Source organism: Phytophthora sojae, assembly GCF_000149755.1.
Source record: "Phytophthora sojae unplaced genomic scaffold PHYSOscaffold_6, whole genome shotgun sequence".
In the NCBI taxonomy this organism is placed as follows: domain Eukaryota; phylum Oomycota; class Peronosporomycetes; order Peronosporales; family Peronosporaceae; genus Phytophthora; species Phytophthora sojae.
The window spans coordinates 2,523,192-2,543,758 of NW_009258120.1; the positions used below are offsets into that span (position 1 = coordinate 2,523,192).

General features: G+C 46.9%; 2 protein-coding genes across 2 annotated transcripts; one reads left to right on the forward strand and one right to left on the reverse strand.

Moving 5' to 3' along the window:
• Positions 1-1,781: 1,781 nt before the first annotated feature.
• On the reverse strand, positions 1,782-12,338 carry PHYSODRAFT_335384 (hypothetical protein; the record flags this gene model as incomplete). Its single annotated transcript, XM_009532767.1, has 7 exons — positions 1,782-2,005; positions 6,360-7,049; positions 7,290-7,377; positions 7,437-8,545; positions 8,715-10,215; positions 11,465-11,771; positions 12,262-12,338. 7 exons carry the CDS (start codon positions 12,336-12,338, stop codon positions 1,782-1,784), a joined length of 3,996 nt encoding a protein of 1,331 aa, XP_009531062.1.
• An 852-nt stretch (positions 12,339-13,190) lies between these two features.
• On the forward strand, positions 13,191-14,213 carry PHYSODRAFT_511132 (hypothetical protein; the record flags this gene model as incomplete). The annotated part of the gene is made up of 1 exon (XM_009532768.1): positions 13,191-14,213. One exon carries the CDS (start codon positions 13,191-13,193, stop codon positions 14,211-14,213), a length of 1,023 nt encoding a protein of 340 aa, XP_009531063.1.
• Between the last annotated feature and the right edge of the window lie 6,354 nt (positions 14,214-20,567).

The window sequence follows — 20,567 nt, forward strand, 5'->3', positions numbered from 1 at the left end:
ACTACGCTTCAACTCAGGGGAGATACTCTCAATGCCACAGGTGCGGAGCTGAACGAGCTTGCTGGATGCACAGCATCTACCGTTGAGCTGAACTATCTAGATCTTACCACCGGAGCAGGAACTGCAGAAGCATCAAAGGCTCTTGTACTAGACTCTAATAGTAGCATCTCATCAGGTATCTCATCTCTAACGTCAACCAATCTGATATCCACTACTTCTACCCAATGTCAGATTGCGGCCGGGACATCATTTACATCAACAACGCGTGCCTCTGATTTTAATCTCATGATTCGTAATCAAAGCAATACGGTTGGCGCTCAGGCCGGATTATCGTTCACGATTGAAGGTACTAGTGATATGACAACGTACACCCCTAGCGTTAATCTATATTGTACAAGAACCGCTACGAGTCTTCAATATTCAATGGCTGATTTTGCAATCAGTACACGGTCAGGAGCTAATGCATTATCACCAATGACTGAACGTATGAGAATCACTCAAGCAGGATACATTCGCTTTGGATCAGCTACCAGTACTGCAAAAATAGATATAGTTTCGAGCGCGAATTTACTAAGCGGGTCTTGGCAACGTGCAATGCGTATAGCCAACGATGCTACTACTCCAATCGAATTTGAAATTTAGGTATACAACGATGTCGCGGGAGGAAGTAGTGGTGTAGCTCTAGGCACCACTACGAGCAACCCGCTAAGGTCCATGGTTGGAAACACAACTCAAGCTTATCTAAACAGCTCAGGAAGACTGGGAGTTGGTATGAGTACGTGGTCGCCAGAAGCAACCATTCACTCAGGCGGAGAGGTATGGGCGAATAATTTCATGCACGTAAAGGGAGGCGGCGATGGATTTGCTAGGTATCGATTCAATTGGTCTCAGACTGACTATCCAGCGATTGGTACTGATTCAACCGTAGGAGCTATCAGGTTGGGAAAATGCGACGCTAATTACGCGTGGACAGCCTATGTCCCGGTGCGTGGAGGAAGCTATACCAATGCAAGCGATGAGAGGTTGAAGGCGGACATTGTAGACTGTCCCTATGGTTTGGCAAACCTTATGAGAATGAGACCTAGAAAATTCAGGATGGTTCAAGAGCAGACTGTCCATGTTGGCTATATCGCGCAGGAGCTGTATAAGGTCATACCAGAAGTAGTAGATATCGGAGCAAACGATGAGCTTAATCCGGATGGGTTTCCAGTGAATCCATGGGGAATCGATCTCGCCAGTTTAACCTCGGTACTGTGTAAATCTATCCAAGAACAGCAAGGCCAAATCAATAATCTCAAAGCTGAACTCAATGAGTTGAGAGCGATTATGTCTGAGTAAGTATATAATGGTATCTGTCAAACTCAGTTCGTGGCGAAGACCGCTTGCCCTCAGACTACTAACGCTAATGTCGTTGATACTGATCAACTACAATGTGATCGAATTGTCGAATTCCACGAGAGGGTTATATATGGTATTGGCTCAGGGATAATTTCGCACCGATAAATATAGAGCAGATCTTGAGTACTTCGTTGTAATAGAGTATTATGGGCTACGGACCAAGTAAAACGATCAAAAAGGACCTGACTAACCCTGAAACTGGCCAAGTCATCGGTTCAATAACGATGCACGCTGGAGTGGTTTCGATAGGGAATAATGCTTATATCCCAATGTACAACGTACATAGTGGCAAGAATGCTGTCATGGCTATCGATATCGGAGATAAAAATCAAACTCTATCGAGAGAAGAAAACAGACGTAGACATCAAAGTATATCCGCTCTGCTATATAGAGCAAATGTCTTCACAGACTTTGACTTTGTTTGGCTGGTAAGCCCAGACTCGGCCGCCTTCCGTTTGGGTAGATGCCTCCACCTTCTTGGTCGACTTGTCGAGGTCAGTAGCCCACACAGCGGCTTGGGTCTTCTGGGGACGATCATGAATGATGAGGTTCTTCATGATAGCTTTCAACTCAGCGACTTTGAGGTCGCTATTGTCACCATAGCTGCCTCCGGAACTGGATATAATGCGCGAGTTGAAGAAGAACATGGTTTTATAATAAACGGGTGATAATATCTTTGAGCTCTTTATCATCAATCAGTCGATTGCTGTACATATCCACCGTGAGAGACTTGAGCTACTTGATGATACTGGGGTTGTCATTTCCGAGTTGTAGCTCTCCTTTTAGCTTATCGTATTCAGCCCTAAGCGTAGCTAGAGGATCCTCTAACTTATCGTGGAAGCTGTATAGGAGATAAGTAATCAATAGAACCTCCTTGAACAGTTTCTTATCTTCAACGCTGAGCTTATCGTAAGCGGATTGATCGATACGGTTCTTATAGACAAGTGCCTTGATCATGGCTTGGAGGCTATCACTGATTTCCCACTTAGGACCACATTTACGCCGATTCGGCTGAACGATCACGAGTTTTTTAGCATCAAGGTCGGGGATACGAATATACTTGCTTCCGATCTGCTTGTATGTGTAGGCTGACGGCGTTGCTAATCCTTGGATCTCATTGAGATTGTAGGTACGGTCTCGGCGAACTACACCTTCCAGCGGGGCAACACCTGCACCGCGCAATCCTCGACCTTGAAACTTTCGTTTAACGCCACTGCCGGATACCTCGCTTGCCTCGGCGTATCGCTTAGCCTTCGTTTGATATATCGATTTTTTGTCGCCTTCATAGCTGATGTAGCTGCCTTCAACACCGATCTCGCTGCTTTTGAGTTATTCCCTCTAACAGCCTCTTTTGCTTCTTCATAGCGTTTCGGAGCCTCACCGTATGTCTGAAAAGCTGCTTCTGACTCATCATGAACCTTTTGCAAGCTGGCATCGTATTCATACTCTTCAACGCTTTGCTGTCTAATATCGTGTACAGACTTTAGAATAGCCTCATTCAATATTTCAAGATTAGCATCCAGGTTTTTACGTCTTTTCTTATCAAGCTCCTTTTCTTTAAGTATCTTAGCTGCTTCTTCATCGCTCGATGGGAAGGGGTATTCAACCTCATTAAGATAGCGGTCCAAGTCCTCAACCCCGTTGAGTAGGGACGAAAAGGTATCCATCCACATGATATTCTTCATTAGCCCCTTCCAAGCTACACCACCCACCTGCTTGCGTGCTTTGTTTTCACGATTTAAAATATTTAGGGGTCTAGACCCCGATGGCTGCCCAAAGTAGTATGATGGATGGGACTTAACAACACCGTTGATTTTCACGATTGGTTGTAGCCGAAACGGAATATCAATACTATTAGCGTGCAACTGGCTGTAGTAATCAGTTAAGATATTCTTGGCGTCGTTATCAGCGTTTGATAGGCTTGGGTCCATGTCTTCATCAATACCACTCATTAATCCATGCTGAGCTTCACCATTAGCTGGGGTAAAATCATTTATGTGTTTGGTTTCATTGCTACCAACTAGTTCTAACTCGAGGCCCCTGGCTTTAGTCATATTAATGAAAGATTGGAATGTCATTATCCAGTTCACTTTCTGAGTGATTGCTTACTTCACACGATCGCTATCTTTCCCGTAAACGCTAATGCTATTGCCATTGATCCAAACATAGCCATCTTTGTCAATAGGAGAAGATTTTGCGGAACCATTAAGAATTGGTACAATCTTCTTTATCAATCCGTTAGATTCAAGGACTTCCCTATTTTTGCTAATTGTCCAAAATAATTTGAGCTTGCTGTCCATTTGATCGGATCTTGTGAATGTTCCAGTATCGAACACAAAACTGTCGTCAAGTCTCTGTTTAGAGCGGTTTGGATAATCTCCTTCTGAGGCATTGATTCTTTTTCTTTTTGAGCCAATATTTTGCCAAACCTAGTATGGGCTATTTTTGTCCTCTTTACCCATCTCATTACGTCGCTCCTTCTCATTGACGTATGCGAGGAATCTGACATCATTAATTAATACCTCACCAATATGGTCATACGTCTCAGACCAATCAATGCTCGGAACTAGTACATATTTTCTCAGTTTAATACTGTACACCTTAGCATCCATCCCAATATAATACTTAGTAAGCTGCCGGCTGTTGGAAGCAATAGGGTGAGTATTTAGTTCTGCAAGGATGGGGTAAACCTCGAAGATTTTAGCGACCGCTTCCTTTGACTTTGTTTGATTTTTCATCTCAGCATTGCCTTCGTCGAACAAATCTTCTTCGACGGGCTTTTGCGGCAGTGGACTATCAGGGCCAACACTAGCATCTGTCATTCTTGAACTATTATCAACTCCAACATCAGTCATATCGGGGCTCACGTGGACCCAACCATCACTGGTTTTGGGCTTAGCAGTACTGGAAGCATCAACGGACTGAGGCTTTGCAGTAGTCGATGCATCGTTCATTTCAGGTGTTGCATTAACTTCAGCATCTACCATTGTTGAGGACTCAGGTTTTTTTTGGAGTTTTCAATATTCAGACTTTTTTTTAACTCTTCCGGCGTAGCCTCGTCAGGGCCAACCGAAATATCAGAGTGAGCGGATTGTGTTGATTTCTTTGGAACAGTAGTGATACCATTCGCGATATCGCTAGCCCATGATGCACCTTCGTACATAAGGCGCTTGGACTTGGCTTGACGAACTCGGCGCTCGCTCGTTCGAGTTGCTCCTGCCGCTTTTGCTCTCGTTGAGTGAGGGATGTAAAGTTGGGAAACATCGTCTAACTATATCATGGTAGTCATAAAAAAATATTAGCATCGATTAAATACATACTCACCAATAGCTTGGCATAACGGAGTCATGCCTAAATGGTTTATACGTATGACAGATACGGTTTCGCTCATTGAGGAGATTGATGTATCGATCCTTGATGCAATGAAACGGCACACCAAATATCGTTTCTAACTGGTCGCGGTACTGTAGATTGCACACGGTTTTCCGGAAATTGGCTACTGGGTCTAAATCTCTGAGTTCATTTTTGATTCGACTAACCTCTTGAATTATCCACAGCTTTCTTCGGAGCTGTACAAGCTCACGTTGATTCTCTACGCAGTTGCAACGCATTCTATATATGAAGTCATATATTTTTAAGCATTATTTTTGGAAAATAGATTGATAGATATAGATGAGTCAACGCTTACCGAGGATTGCTCTATTAAACTTATTTCGAAGCTAGTTCGACTCATTATTTATCGACTTCCAGTACTCATTCTCTAAGGTTGATCTCTTGTTCTTATTGACTAATCTAAGATAATCTTGTGGCTCCCAGGAGTCAAGTTCATTACCGACCCACTGAACGAGATACTTGGACTTGCCGGATCGCATCTTTTTGTGGTCTAAGATCTTCTCCACCTCTAAAATATCACCTCTGTTGATAGTAGCTTCAGATGTTTCTGCTTTAACAATTTTTAGATCGTTTGGCCCCTTGTAAAGAGTGTGTCCGTTTTTTGACTTGATTTGGATGCGGTAGCCATCAATACCTACCACCGAATACACAGCCTTAGACCATCTTGCTGCTTCTTTATCAAATGTTTTCTTTTTTAGTCGATACAAAACCTTTTCACCGACCTCGAACTCGTTTTCAATCCTCTCGGCTTCAGCCTGGTTGTGGACTAGTTCAGATTCAATTACCTTACCTTTAGCTTCGTTGGGGGTCATACCAATCGTCCGATGGGTCGTGCTATTGTAGTTGTCAATAACAGCAGCTATGAGCTTTTGGGTTAGTCGCTTTGGTTCGATTTTGACAAGGCGCTGCTTCAGAGTTCTATTGAAGCGTTCAATTTTACCCATTTCGGCGTGATCTCCAGGCTCATTGTTGAAATGGTCAATTTTCTTAGCTTTGAATAATTTCTGAACCTGTTGGTTCATGAATTCTAAACCATTATCGGTTGTGAGAATGTCAACCTTATGGAGGCGGATAAAAACCCTAATTGCTGCTAGTACGGTCGGGCCAGTTTTGTTGGTTAGTAGTTTTGCGTAGCCTAGGCGAGAGTTGATGTTGATCGCAGTCAAGATTGGTCTTTTCTCCCAAAACGCCAAGTCCATCTGCCACGAATTGGGGTTAGTCGATGCGATTTTGAACCCATCGTATCGCATCTTCTGCTCCTGAAATCGCTGAATATCGCTCTGGTTTGAGTACCATTCCTTGACGATTTCATCGTAATCTTCGGCTCCAGTTCTTTAGCCTTCTGGTATAAGGCTTGGGCACCCACATAGCCCGTTGTGGGGTCATAGTATAATTTGGACAACAGCTGATCCATCGCTCTATATGGTTATAAAACAAAAAAATCCCCTGCCAGGTAGTTGCTTATATGTCGAGCGGTTCGGTGGTGATACCATCCGCAAGTACACGACGCTTGTCATAATAGTAGTTTAGAGCTGTTTTAGTCTGGGTGTACGTAATGATTGACTTACTCTCCTTACTGAGTCTAAACCCCTTGTTGGTGCCCTGTAGCGTGATGCGATCGCGAACAACTGATTCAAAGCCATCTGGGTTGAGGACGTCGCGATTCCGGCCATCACTCTGCTGGACTCCCTTCGCTGAAACCTTGACCTTGTAAGATTCGTCTGGTAGGTAGCAAATGTAGTTCTTAGAGGACAATGATACCATAGCATCACCAGACCACTCATCCTTGAACAAACCTGGCGTTCGGCGATCAAACTGAGCCATCTCTTCGCTATAATCACGTGGGAACCACTCGTACTTATGCTGCTGAAAATGCTCACGAAGATCGGGCTTGATACACTCAACGAATGGCTTCTCACAGCTGAACGCAATATAAGCCGAGTCTGTGTCCATTTCTTGGTACTGGAATTCCGAACGGTCGAAGTAGAAGTCAATGCAATCATAGTAGAATTGCAACATACGGAGCTTAGCGAGCTGATAGATTGCAATCGATAGATGAATTGGGTTCTTATTGTTGAGCTTTCGCTTCTTCATAGTGAATTCACATGAATCATTCAGCTCTTCCATTCCATGGAAGGTGAAGTGCTCAATCTTGGCCTTGATTGCCTTATCGTCCGACTCATACCTGACCTCCTTGTGCTTGCTCATGTCCATGCCAGATCGTCCAAACGCACTATTACCATCCAGTTTCATCATCTCTGCAATCATAGCCTTATTATTGCTACCCTCACTAAGCGTTTTCAGCTTAGTCAACAAGTCTAGAACCAAATGAATCTTAGGATTGGTTGTCGATTCATTCATGAATCTATCGATAATGAGCGCATCAAATGATTTAGGGTTCATAATGATTTTTTTCAACTCTTGGACTAAATCATCCATATCAGAGTCAGATACCTTCTCAATAATGATCTTACAGATGGATTTAACATTTTCATCACCCTCTCGTCGCGCGCTCGATACGACTTCCATGAATGGTGCAAATGCCTTGTGAGAGCTAGCCTTGATGAAGCTGTAAGTCTTGGCGATCTCCATACCATGAGAAATGTACCATTTGAGTAGCGGTGCATAAATGAGGATCTTCTCACCAAAGTAGCTCCCGATGAGTTTGCGAGCCGGCTTTGCTTGCGCTCCTCGTTGTACTCGAACATGTGCTGACCGATGACACTCCGATCGCTGCAGTCGATAAGGGTGTTCTTGAAAATTGGGGTCATTTCACTGAAGTAGGGTTTGAGGTGCTCTGGTGTACGGATATCACACTCGAGGAAGCCAAAGATCTTGTCATTTACAATATCATCGACGATCCCTGTGTATGCTTCGATGGTAGTCAGCCGTTCACATGGCATCTCATTACCAAGAGCCCACAAATACAGAGCACTACCATCGTAGCCGATGATCTTTTTGCAGATCCTACCCCCTCGAATCTTGGTCTCGTTGCGTTTCGCGTATCTGTTGAAGATGATAGAAGGACCACCAGCAATGTTCGCCTTCATCTTGGTGTAGATGTCCTTCTCTCTATCGATATTGTACACCAACCTGTCTGAGTTGAATTCAAGTAGCTTCTTGTGGCGGAAGCCCTTTAGCGACATGTTCTTGCGAGCAACGTTGCATCCCACACAGCTGATCAAGATATTACCATCGATGTGTCCGAGCTTGTTATTGATTCGGTCAGCCGAGGCAGTATCAGCTGTGAGTTGCTTGTAGCATAGCCCACACAGGTACTTTTGTCGCTTTAGCAAGTCCTTGAGGTGTTCTAGCGTCATATTGAATTCACGATCGGCATCAGCATCCTGGGTCTTATATCCACTTAAGCGACTAGCGGGAAAGTCAAACGCTTCAGCAGACTCCTTACTTGGTCGCTGGAGGTTGTTGAAGCACGTCTGATACATGACTTTCTCAGAGAGACCAGGTAGCGACACAACATCAGTGAACATATCAAGTTCGAAACCTTTGAATAGTTCTCGCTGGGCTTTGATGGCCTTGATGAAGGGTACTACATCGAGGTTGTTGTACCAAATGAGTAGATCCTTGATTGACTTCATGCCATAGTGTTCCCAGACGAACTGTACCGGCACATAGTCCTTATCGCTGATGCTAGTGCTACGAAGAGCACTGTCGAACGCCGACTTAGGAGGGACTTCCGGCTGACTGAGTACGTCAAATGAAGTAATGTACTCGTACGGGAAGATGCCTTTTCCTAGGCCACAGACGCATCGAATCTTGTCATCACACTTGCACTGTCGACAAGTACTTTGCATAGCTGGTGCTTGCCGGAACATAGTTGCTAATGTCAAGCATTTTCATGTCTGATGTGGCGATGCACATGTAGCTAGGGTTCTTGATGACTGATGTGATGTTGTCAGTACCGATGACTGCAAACAGGTCCGCCTTGATAAGGTTGATGTCGTAGCGTCCAGAGTTGAATCCGAATACTGGTACCTGACCAATGCACTGCTTCAGCTTGCCATAATCCGAGCGCTTCTTACCGAATGTGAGCTTGCTGTGGAAATCGAAGAAACAAGCAAACTCCCCGTTCTGAATCCAAGCATTGACATCATCCATCTTGTACGTCTTACCCAAGTCTAGACCAGGAACCTCAGCGTCAGTCAAACCATGGACGTTGATGATTTTGCGGAGCAAAGACTCGTACTTCGAAACGTTGTACTGCTGAATCTTAGCCGCAACTTCCTTGATGTACTGGAACATATCCTTGAGCAACTCCGTCGGGTCATCGCTGACAAAGCATCGCACCTCCTCAGTCAAGCTGTCGGCCACGGAAACAGACACAGGAATGTGTTCGTTTGTGAAGATAGTATTCTCTCCGGTTTTGACACCCGTAGGGTTGCGGATAGCCTCAAAATCATAGACAATGAAGTGATCGATGTAATGGTCAGCATCCTTGATGGAGTACTTAGTCAGCATGGAACGAATGCTGTTCGGAGCGGGTTGGTAGATGGTTGGCTGAGCTGGGAAGGATTCGATGTTCACGAGTTCGCATTGGTTCTTAGTGTGGTTGCGTAGCTTATCAGGGCTAACAAACACCATCTCACACGTAGAGCATTGGTACTTCTGCTGGAGCATATCAACGTTCGTGATGTAGAGAGCGTGATTCTCGTGCGACAGGATGTTGATCGAGTCATAGTCCTTGTCCGAGCAGCGAATGCATTCAACCTTGCCCGTCTCAACATCCATATTGAAGACGTTGATGTTCAGCTTGAAGCACTCCTCAAGCTCATCGAATTGGAGAATGTCGATAGGCTTGAAATTGCGGAACAGACCCAGAGTGTAGGTGATCTCCTTGTACGAACAGTACTGCTTGAAGGCTTGTTTCACCAGAGCCTGGATTCTGCGAGGACCCTTTTTGGCTCCCTCCTGCTTGTGATAAGCAATGCAGTGGAAGACACACTTGTTGTTCGTCTTGGGGAAGCTGATGACGTGCTTGTTATCACGAATCACCTTAGGAATGACCGCCTCGCTATCACCCAGAGCATGGTCGCGTTGGTAGATATAGATTTTGAAGCCAGTAATCCACTTCACCATGTACCCGGAGCTGGGGTAGTTGAGCTTGTCAGCCAACTCCATGGAGCGAATCTCCGAGATCACCTTCTTGCGAATATCAGCCTTGTTGTTGATAGCTACAGGAGTGCTAAATACAGACGTGTTGCTAATTTTCGGGTGGAAGTAGCGAGTATCGCTGTCATCAGTTCTGCTGACAAGCTTGTATCCAAGAGCGATGTTGACCTTGAAGGCAGACTTCTGGGTTGCGAGCACGTTCTCGAGCTTGTCGTAGAACTCAGCAGGCTGAATTCCCTCGTAGAGGTGCGACTCCATGTTCTTGCCTTGGTAGAAGCGGTACTTACTGTCTTCCTTGAAATCAGCAGCCACATTCTTTTGGAGCTTGCCTAGACTGATCTGGTACTGCTTCGCTACCAATTTTTGGTTGGTGGGGTGGGAAATGTTGCTAATGTATACCATGCGCCCCGTCTTGCCACGTACCTTAATACGGTAGCTACTACCCCATCGAATGGGTTGAATATTTAATCTCTTTAATCCTTCGAGTTCGTATGCAAACATGTTGCCTATATATGCTTGACTATATTATTCTCCGTAGATATGACTTTATAATTATTTGACCTTGTATCAGGATCGACTTTATATCTTAGTCATTTACAAAATATTCTGAAATTAATTAATTCAAATATTTGGCTTATACCTTTTTGGAGGTCTTAAGCCATTGTCTTTGACTATATTGGGATTAACTTTTTGAGAAAAAATTAATTAATTAATTAAGTTCGGTTTCATTATTAAGTTCGACTTCACTATCAATAAGTTCGGTTTTGGACTTACGCTTGCGAGCTCGAATCTGGTCTCTATTCTTGTCATCGTAGTCTTTTAGATAAGATAAACGGGCTTCGCGTGCGCTGGTAGTAGCGCTTCTGCGCTGCTTTGATACGTTCCTTGCTAGCTTGGTATTGCTCAGGAGAGTACGTCATCGTTGTATATTAGTAACTTTATATTTGTCAGGATCGATCAACAAATACTTGGTAATTGAGAAGTTGAAGACACCATGCTTCCATTAAATTATTCATTTCCTCTTTCCTCCTCCTCTGTTTCTCTTTGTGCTCTGTGAGGGTTGTTGTTGTTGAGGTTGTCGCTGAGCTTCAGTAGCAGGAAGCAGCGAAGTGTGCTCGGTCAATTCTTGATGCTGGGCTTCAGCAGCAAAAGTCAGGTCGGTCATTTCTTGTCGCTGGGCTTGTAACGGTGTCTCGTCCTTCGCTTCCTCGATCACGTTGTCAAGCTTCGATTTCCAATGTTGCGAATATGACAGAATCGCCCCCATCGCAATATCAACACCAATCATCTGACACACGATAAGCGAGCGGCCAGGAACTGTTAAACATCCTTTTTCGTCGGTTGGATTCTCTCCATAGGCCAAAACAATGAATGTAATGACCGCCAATATGACAGGTACGAAGCATTGAGCGTTGATGATCCACCGTCTGAATCCTGCTCTACACAAGAAATTAGCAACAACATATTCAAACAATTAGGGGCCAGAATACGTACGCTTATATTTCAGCGCTCTGGAAGCAGTTCCACCAATGTCAACGCGAACATGACCCGGAACCACCACCAGCACGTGGATCTGCTTCTTCTGCGGAGCTGGTACGAAGACATCGGCAATCTCATCTGCTGGGTCCATTTCCACGTTCAGCAGTGTCTTCACTTGTTCAGGAATGCCTCCACTTCGCATAGAAATCACATCAGGGTCCTTCGATGAGAGCCACGCGCCGTCCGCCGTCTTCGCCAGGAAGAGCTGCAGGTCCTTGGCGTCGCCCGTGATAGTCGCTGAGTTCTTCGCCTTGATCGCGTCCTTCAAGTCGTCCACCGTGTCGCTCTCATCTACTCGCACCGAGAACGCGCTGCCCGCCACGCCCACAGAAGAGCTTCATCATCTTTCCTCGAGCCGGCAGATTCTGGGATGAGGAAGAAATTTCTGGCGTACTTAAGCGGGCATGAAGGTGTGTGAGATAGATTTTCAACCAATGATGAGACGCCACGTCGCGCTGGTCCGAACTACTAGTAAAATCTGCCGGCGTAATGTTCTATTGGTTTTATCAATATAGTTTAAACGAGCGGTCCCGAAACGCCCTAAGATCCAAAAGACGCGGCTCTCGCTATAAAGTGGGCGTCGTCAAATCAACGTCTATTAGATCTGACCGGTTCAGAGGTTCTAAATCTACCCTCATATCGAAAAGACGTGGCTCTCGCTCTCAAGTGGTCGAGAGGGGTCGTCGTTGAAATCGCTGCTGTCCCGAAAGAAGGTTTCAGGAATGTTCTCGGTGGTAAATTACGGTAAGGAAAAAAACTGCCGGCGTAATGTTCCATGACCCACTACTTTCTTAGACTCACCCTCTTGTTTCACCCAGGTGAGGCTGTGCGCTATTTGTACGCGCGCCCACCACCGTGATATTTCCGTCTTCCGCCATCGAGTTACATGAAGGACGAAGTGTATAATCGCCTTTAATTGGACTCTTCCCAACACTTTTTCATCATCCGAGTTCAAGACTCATGGGCCAGCCTGACGAATGGAGAGAACCTGTGTACGTAGTTGCCGAGATGTCCGCTTCCAAGAAGAGCCCAGTAGCTCCGCCTGTGGCACTTTGCGCACGTCTGGAGAAGAAATGGGAATCCATTCAAGTCGGTCGTCAGGGATCTTACTCCATTGAGCGGCTCGAAAGCTTGGACCGCTACTGCAAGACGACGTCGGGGACTCGAGTTATCCTCGTGTGTGCGCTCACCCCGGTCCACCTTCACTGTTGATTGCGGTGCTAGTGGAGTGCATGCCGTTGTCACCTCCGACGGAAGGGTGGGAGGCCAATTGGGTCTTTTGGCTTCGAGTGGTCGTACTCATAACCGCGATGCTCTTCGCCGTGTTCTCGTCGCTGATTAACTTCGTCCCGGAACTGACCTACACACTGGCGAAAAGACTCCTTGTATCGGTGGCTGGAGCTGGTGCCTTCGTGAGGTTATGTCTAATTACTTCAAGCCACATTGGCTTTCCCGTGCCTTTCGTGTGGTATATTGCAGATTTGTTAGCAGGAATGTATCTGGTTTCGGTGATTCTGATCGTCTTCGGCGGCAACCCATTCATGAAGCAATCACGCGGGTGTCGCAATCTACGACGAAATTACCGGTACTTCACTGGCTGCATGGGGCTCAACTTGTACTTCGGCATCTACAAGTCCATCTACAAAGGCATGCCCGAGGCCTACCGTGGCGGCGTGATTCTTGTGTTCCCGCTGTGGAAATTCGCCGGAAAGCACTTTATCATGTGGGTGATGCGCGATTTTGAGGACTATTTGCCTGAGATCGTGGCCCTGACCGTGGATTTCTTCAGTGCGATCTTCGTATCAGTGTGCATCTCGACGTCGCACTCGGTGTACACATCGGCAATGTTCATCGCCTTAGACTTTGTGCAGAGCGTTCTGGAGTTTAGGGAGTTACGCACAAACGCAAGAAGTGTGCTAAGACTGTTTCAAGACCGACGAGCCTCCCATGAACGCCTCAACTCCAGAACGAACAGAACCGCGAGTGACTTGGAGAGCTTCAATCTGTTCACGATGATGCTCGCTGTCACCCGAAACCTCAGTGCATTTCAAATGAAATCTCTGAAAGGCGTCCGCTTGTGGGCGTGTCTGCCTCATCCTCTCACCAAGCAGCAAATGGAGCGACTTCAAACGTTTGAAGCGTCAGGAATGTTCGGAATTGAACCGCAGCCTGTAAAGAGCAATTCGAACCGGGTCTTCTGGAAGTCGAGTCGCCAACGAATTGCAGTCGGACTGACACCAACTAAGCAAGTTTCGCCGATATCCGAGACTCAAGACAAGAAGACAAACGCGAGGCTTGCTGCGTCTATCGACAAGTCGAAAAGGATTATTTTCCAGGGTCTTCAGCTGCTGTTCCACTGCGAATATCTCATCTTGGTCGACTACATTGAGTGCATCATCTCGCTCGTGTTTGTGATCTACCGGTCGGTTCTGGTACAGCTGCCGAATATCATCTACTACTCGGCTGAAGTGGGAAACTGGGACTGGAGTTCCGTCGGCAATATTATGCTCTTTGTCGTGATGGAAGTGGCGTCGTTGGCTCTCTTCGAACGGTACCTGCGACACACGTTTGCGTTCTCGCCATTGTATCAGCTTGCATATGTGCTGGAAACGCAGATGTACCTGGTGCAGAGCAGTCTGTGGACTGTGATCCTAACGTTGATGCAGTTCGAACTCGTCCATTCGGGTAACGTGCTGTGTGTGTGTGTTTTTATTTTACAAGGACACGGGATTTTTCAAGCTTTCCACGACTAATATTCGGGTTATTTGTTTGATTCGGAGCAGGAACGGACTTTACCTTTCGGTTCGAGTGACTCCGTCACGGAAACCCTTGAGGTATTGGTAGAACTCACTGTTACAGCCAATGTGACAGCATAGCCTACTCAAGATGGATAAACGATAACCGCATAAAACCAAAATCTGCGTGTCGAACATTTTTTTTAATTGTATTTTGTTTGTTGGAGGTGGCTCTTTGGAGCTATTTCCGCTTTCTCATAACGGTAGTTTGGGTACAGTGACACCTCTATAAATGACACCTAGTTCGCTCCTCCAGCATTTTCGTACTCTTGTTTTGTTTCGTCTTCACACAGACAGAACTAACGGTAGGCGCGGTATTGTCTGTTCCTACTCCTTCTCATTGGTATTAGCAGAATCGCATCCCCTCGGGTTGTACGTGAGTTTCAATACAGTGGGGTTATGGGAATATTTGTTGTCCCGATATACCTGCCACCATGCCTGCAGTTTTATCTTTTGCTTGGTATCTACTGCATAGCCCCTAGTTGTCTCGACATCATAATATTTTAGTTTTCGTAAAATATATATGTACGCTGCGCTGATTGTAAAATACTGTGGCTAGCTTATTTATCAGTATTTACAAGTTGCAGTTACTGCAAACTCTTTGTCCCAACTTAGCATCCCAAATAAAATTTCTCTCTTCGCTCGATTTGTTGTGGCGGGAGTAGTGGTAGCAATGGCATACGTGGGAGGAGGCAGACAAGTGATTGAGAAAAATATATGAGTTTGGATCTATTACTACGGCGTCCATTTAGAGGGTTGAGGCGCCAACAATGGCGACCATTTAGAGAATAAAGAGGTTTTTGATCAGTTATAGAACACCTATAGTAAAATCCATATAATCCCGTTTGCAGTCGAGGAATCCTAACCAGATAGGGAACACATAGTCAGTTAGAGGGGTTCATTTAGGGAGGTGTCACTGTAGTTTTGGAGGTAATCCATTCAGAGAGCACTCGACCACGTGCCAGAATCTGCGGCGATACTACCGCTACTTGTTCTCGTATATGGTGCTTGGCGCGGTGTTTCCGGTGTTATAAAGTTGAGTACAACGAAGTCCCCGAGATGTTTCGTGGGCGTGCGATTATTATCCTACCGGTGTGGAAACTGGCAGACCAACACTTTATGATGTGAGCGACGCGTGACCTGGAGGATTTCGTTCCGGACATCGTTGCGTTTTCGGTGGATTTCCATATCGCCTTGTTCGTCGCGCTGTTCATGTCGAACTCGGGCTCATTCTCGACTTCTGCGGTGATTATCGCTGTAGATTTGGTGCAGTCAGTGCTTGATTTCCGAGAGGCGCGCTCAAATGCGAAGCGTGAGCTGCTGCTGCTCAGAACGAGGGATGACTTGAGAAGGAGCAACTATTTGCCAAGATACTGCCCATTATCCACAATTTCAAAGCGTTCCGCGGCTCATCGCTGGATAAAACACGACTTTGGGCGTGTCTACCTCATCCCGCTCACACGAGAACAAGTTACTTAAGTAAGCTGCTACAAACGTTAGGGCTGTCAAAGGTATTCAGGGTCAGGCGGCATCATTCAAACAGAGGAACACTCGGGGGCTTCTGGAATTCAAACGTTAAAAGAGTAGGCGTGGCATCCCCGACGCAAAAGTCGTTGACGTCTGTCTCCCTGCCAGATACTGAAGACACTAGCCTATGAACTCCTACCAAGTCTATTGAGAACTCGAAGAGGGTCCTCAACTGCTATTCCATTGTGAGTATCTCGTCCTTGTCGAGTACATCGAGTGCATTGTTCCGCTCGGCTTCGCCATCTACAGGTCGACAATCAAATCTCTCCCAAACATGGCATTTTATCCGCCTGATGTAGGCAACTGGGGGGTTAACTGGCGTTGCGAATGTTCTGGTGTTTGCATTGATGGAGGTTCTGTCCTTGATTCTTTTCGAGCTCTTCTTCCGCCGCATATTCGCCTTTCTCCCCATGTACCAGCTTGCGTTCGTGCTCGAGACTCAAGTTTACTGGATACAAGGCCGATTGTGGGTTATCACGCTAAGCCAGATGCAGTTCGAACTTGTTCACTCTGGTAAGGTATTTACTTGCATATTATATTGCCAGCTTAGTTATTTTTCTTTCTCTAACGGATACTTGATCGTTTTGCACAAGCAGGAGCTGATTACACATGTCGGCTCGAATGGCTCTATGACCACAGTCATTGAACAATTGTGATACTTACACCAAGCTGATAGAAATCCTTATCAACACACACGAGCTTTTAGATTTAAAATCATATCTTAACAAATCTTGCCCCTGTATATATTCTAAATAAATCGATGTACATGTTGTCCTCAGAACGAGTATATTTCTTAACAAATATACTTAGTGCGTGTGCTAAATATATAAAATGTGTGAAATAGTCTTAGTTTGCACAAGTATTTCAAGCTTTCGTCAGAGTTTCGTTGTTCATTGGAGCTTCTTCTGGTGATAGCATTTGGCGCGCTAGTTGACGTGTCGATGATGGGCCGCGTGGAGGAACAGAGAGAGGCTGAGAAAGCGCTATCACCCACCCGAGTAACTCGAGCAGCTCGCAAGTTCAGCCCCTTCATTAAACTGCTCAAGCGTCTCGAAGATGAATGGGAGAGAATTCAAGTCGGGCGGCAGGGCTCCTACTCCGTCGAGCGACTTGAAAGTCTGAGTCACTACTGCAAAACCACGTCGCGAACTCGTGCCATCTTGGTATGCGTCGTCACCCCACTCCCCGCTCTATCCGTGGCTCTCTTGCTCGAATGCATGCCCCTGCGACCGCCGTCGGAGGGCTGGAGGGTCAACTGGGTCTTCTGGATTCGCCTCGCAATCCTGATCTTCATCATGATCTTTGCTATCCTCTCTCAGCTCGTCACGTGCGTTCCAGAGCTAAACCCCACGTTAGCGAAAAGGTTTTCCGCCGCGGTAATTGCGGCTGGCACCTTTGTTGGAATATGTGTCACAATAGCGGAAAACTACGGCTTCCCCATTGCGTTTATGTGGAACATGGCAAATTTACTCGGAGGGGTTTACCTCCTCCTGGCGATCCGGTTCGTCTTCGGCGGCAAAGTTTTTGGGAAAGACTCGCCTCTATCGCTATTTCTTCGCCTACATGGGGATCGGAGCGGTGTACCCCATGTACGAAGGGGTATACCTCAGTGTGTCCGAAAACTACCGCGCTGGTGTGATCCTCGCCCTGCCATTGTGGAGGTTTGCCGGCAAATATTTCGTCAAGTGGGCGGCGTACGATCTGGAGGATTTATCCCTGGAATCGTGACTTTCTCAGTGGATTTCTACAACGCGCTCTTCGTATCCCTCTTCATGTCAAATGCGGGCTCGATGCTCACTACCGCGCTATTCATTGCAGTCGATTTGGCGCAAGTTATCCTGGAGCTTCGCCAGGTGCGGACCATGTGCTAAAACTTCTTCATGACCGCCGAGCCTCGAGAGAGGAACTGTGCAGAACCAACAGCGACTTAGAGAATACCGGACTGGTGAAGATCGTACTGGGGGTGACTAACAACCTCAGTGTATTATTCGTGACGCCGTTGAAAGCCGTCCGATTGTGGGCGTGTCTGCCTCATCCGCTAGGCAGCGGCCAAAAGGAGCAACTTTACGCGTGGAAATCGTCGGGTTTGTTTGTTGCCCAAGCAGAAGCCAACAATTAGAAGAAAATCTACTTGGATTTTCTGGAAACCAAGCCGCCGGCGCATTGAAGTCGCCCCAGCGCGCAATCTTGAGGAGAAATTTACTGAAGCGCACAAAAATCTGAGTCCCAGACTGGCGGCATCAATTGAGAGATCCAAGAAAATCCTAGCTCAGGGCCTCCAACTGCTATTCCACTGCGAATATCTCGTCTTGGTCGAGTACGTTGAAGTGATAATTCCGTTGGTGTTCGCGACCTACAGATTGGTGCTCGTCCACCTGCCAAACATCGTGTACTACCCGAGTAGTATCGCCAACTGGGGTCTGAGCGCTGTTGGAAACATTGTACTGTTTTCCGTGTTGGAGCTCGGCTCGTTTGCGTTCTTCGAGAGTTTTTTTAGACGAACGTTTGCGTTTTCGTCAATGTACCAGCTCGCATTTGTGCTGGAGACGCAAGTTTATCTCATTCAGGGAAGTATCTGGCTCGTCCTGCTGAGCCTCATGCAACTGGACCTCGTCCACTCCGGTACGACGCTATGTATTTTGTCTGTTGTGCGCTCGAATACGTAAAAAAATCTAACTACTGTACATCCCGTCACGACAGGAAATTCATCGTGAAAACTACATACACTAGCGCCTTGTTGGCAGTGAGGTATTGCCGTTTGCAGATATTTTGGCCAACGCATGCTTATTATCTCGTTAATAATCTCGATTTTAGTCTAGCAGGCTCTTAATTAAGACCTAGGTCTGATTTATATATATCGCCAGTACAGGTCTAAGATGCAAGGTTGGGGTCTGTTTCATGCTTTGCTACGACTTGGAAACGCAGAAATGCCATTCTAGACGGGCCAAACCGAGTTTCTGCGCCTAAAAGCGGCCCCCACCAAAGCATAAATCTAAATCAGCCCTCGCCTATCTCGTGTCCACTCATATTAAGACAGGCGTGGTCTATTTTAGAGATCTATTTTAGAGGGCTAAATATTTGCACATGTACTGCAAGATCGCAATGACGAATACCTATTACAAGTATACATGCTTTAGGTTGAGCTTGAGACCTGCGCAGATGTTTCTCGCGGTCATTCTTCTGCAGGGTCTGCAGGGTACTTGCAAACTGTCTTTCGACATCTTCGAGCCTCGAAGACGTCGAAAGACAGCTCCGAGCCCAGGCGCAAAGTGTCACGCACCCTCCCGGTCGGGATCGGGTACCAGCGGGCTGATTGGGGAGTGCGGCCTCTGAGTGGGGCGAGGTCGGAAAGAGCTGGCTGGGTAGAAGTAGCAGGAGCTGAGCTAACGTAAATGAAAAGTGTCTCTTGGTTAGCTTGTGTTGTTATCGGGAAAATGCGAGACTGAAAGAGCTAAGCGCCCGTCGGCTCTGGCCGGGAACGCTCATAAGCACGACGCCTCCTCTCCTCTCCTCTCCTCACCTGGGCACCCTGGCGTGCCATCCATCCTTGACGCGACCCCCTCTCCACTAAGGCTTGAACAGAACCGCCCGGCCGCGCGACCTCCCTCCGCGACGGCTCCATGCTCCTCACGGAAGCTTCCACGACGACCAGCTGGCCTGACTTCAATGCACCGCGCCATCAATTCGACAGTGGCTCCTCACGCGAGAGGACGCTGTACCGCAGACTTGGTACCCAAAGTGTACCCACTATCGACCGTAGCGATATCCAGCAGCGGAGTGGTATCGAAGCAGGCTCGCCAGCGACCCTCCTGGTTCGTGGGTCCCAACCCCGGGTACGGGAAAAAAGGAACTGAAGAGCAAGAAGGGGCTTTGTGAGGTTTTGCTCAGGTTCGTCGATGTACTATTCCGTTGCCTGTTCGCAATCGCAAGGCCACCCGCTGGCAATGCTGCAGTGCGATCTTCGGCGACGGATCTGCTCCCGGATCTGAAGTTGAAGCGGCAAAGCCCGCGAGCCGATCAGCACCAAGCCTTTTTCACGGCCCACGCGCTCGAAATACTGCTGTTTTTCGTCTCGCAGATCTGGGATTCGCGCCGACTGTCGTCGACATTATTGAATGAGTCAGGCCCTGGCCCCCTCGACCTTTTTGACGAGAAGAACGCCGGCACAAGTATTGTGCCACAGCGCCCAGAGCTCAGTCGTCCATTATTTTTTAAAAGGTTGTATGCATTTTTCTTTCTCTATTCGCGCATCTTCCAGTAGTAAGCCTTTCGCGGCTCGCCACCGGATCCCGTAGAGGTCATTTTGATCGACTATGCGACCGCATTGCTAAGATAATATCGATTACTCGAAATTTTGGCTCGCAAACGGTCGAGGAGCATAACTGCAGGCTCCACTATTTGATCGCTTCGATGTCGTCGCTAACCCCCCCCCCCCCCGCTACGACTGAGTACGCTGTAGAAGTGAGTTTTCGCCAATACCCGTCGTGGTGCCGATCGGATGGCCCCCTTGACGAAAGTCTATCCCTGCGTGGGCACTTTGTTTAACGGCGCTGCTACATGTACATGTAGTGAAGGTAGCCACTTCAAGCTGGGAGCTTGAAGCGAAGTAGTGTACCAAAGCAATGCATCATGCCATCCACGATTTCGCGACTCTCGAAGTCGACAACGCTGTGAGCGGCGGGCGACTCCGACCAAACCTTTCGTCCGTTCAGAGGTCGTTTTGCCTTTACGAACGCATGGCAGTGGATATTCACGGATATTCACGACTGTCTTCGCGTTATTGGG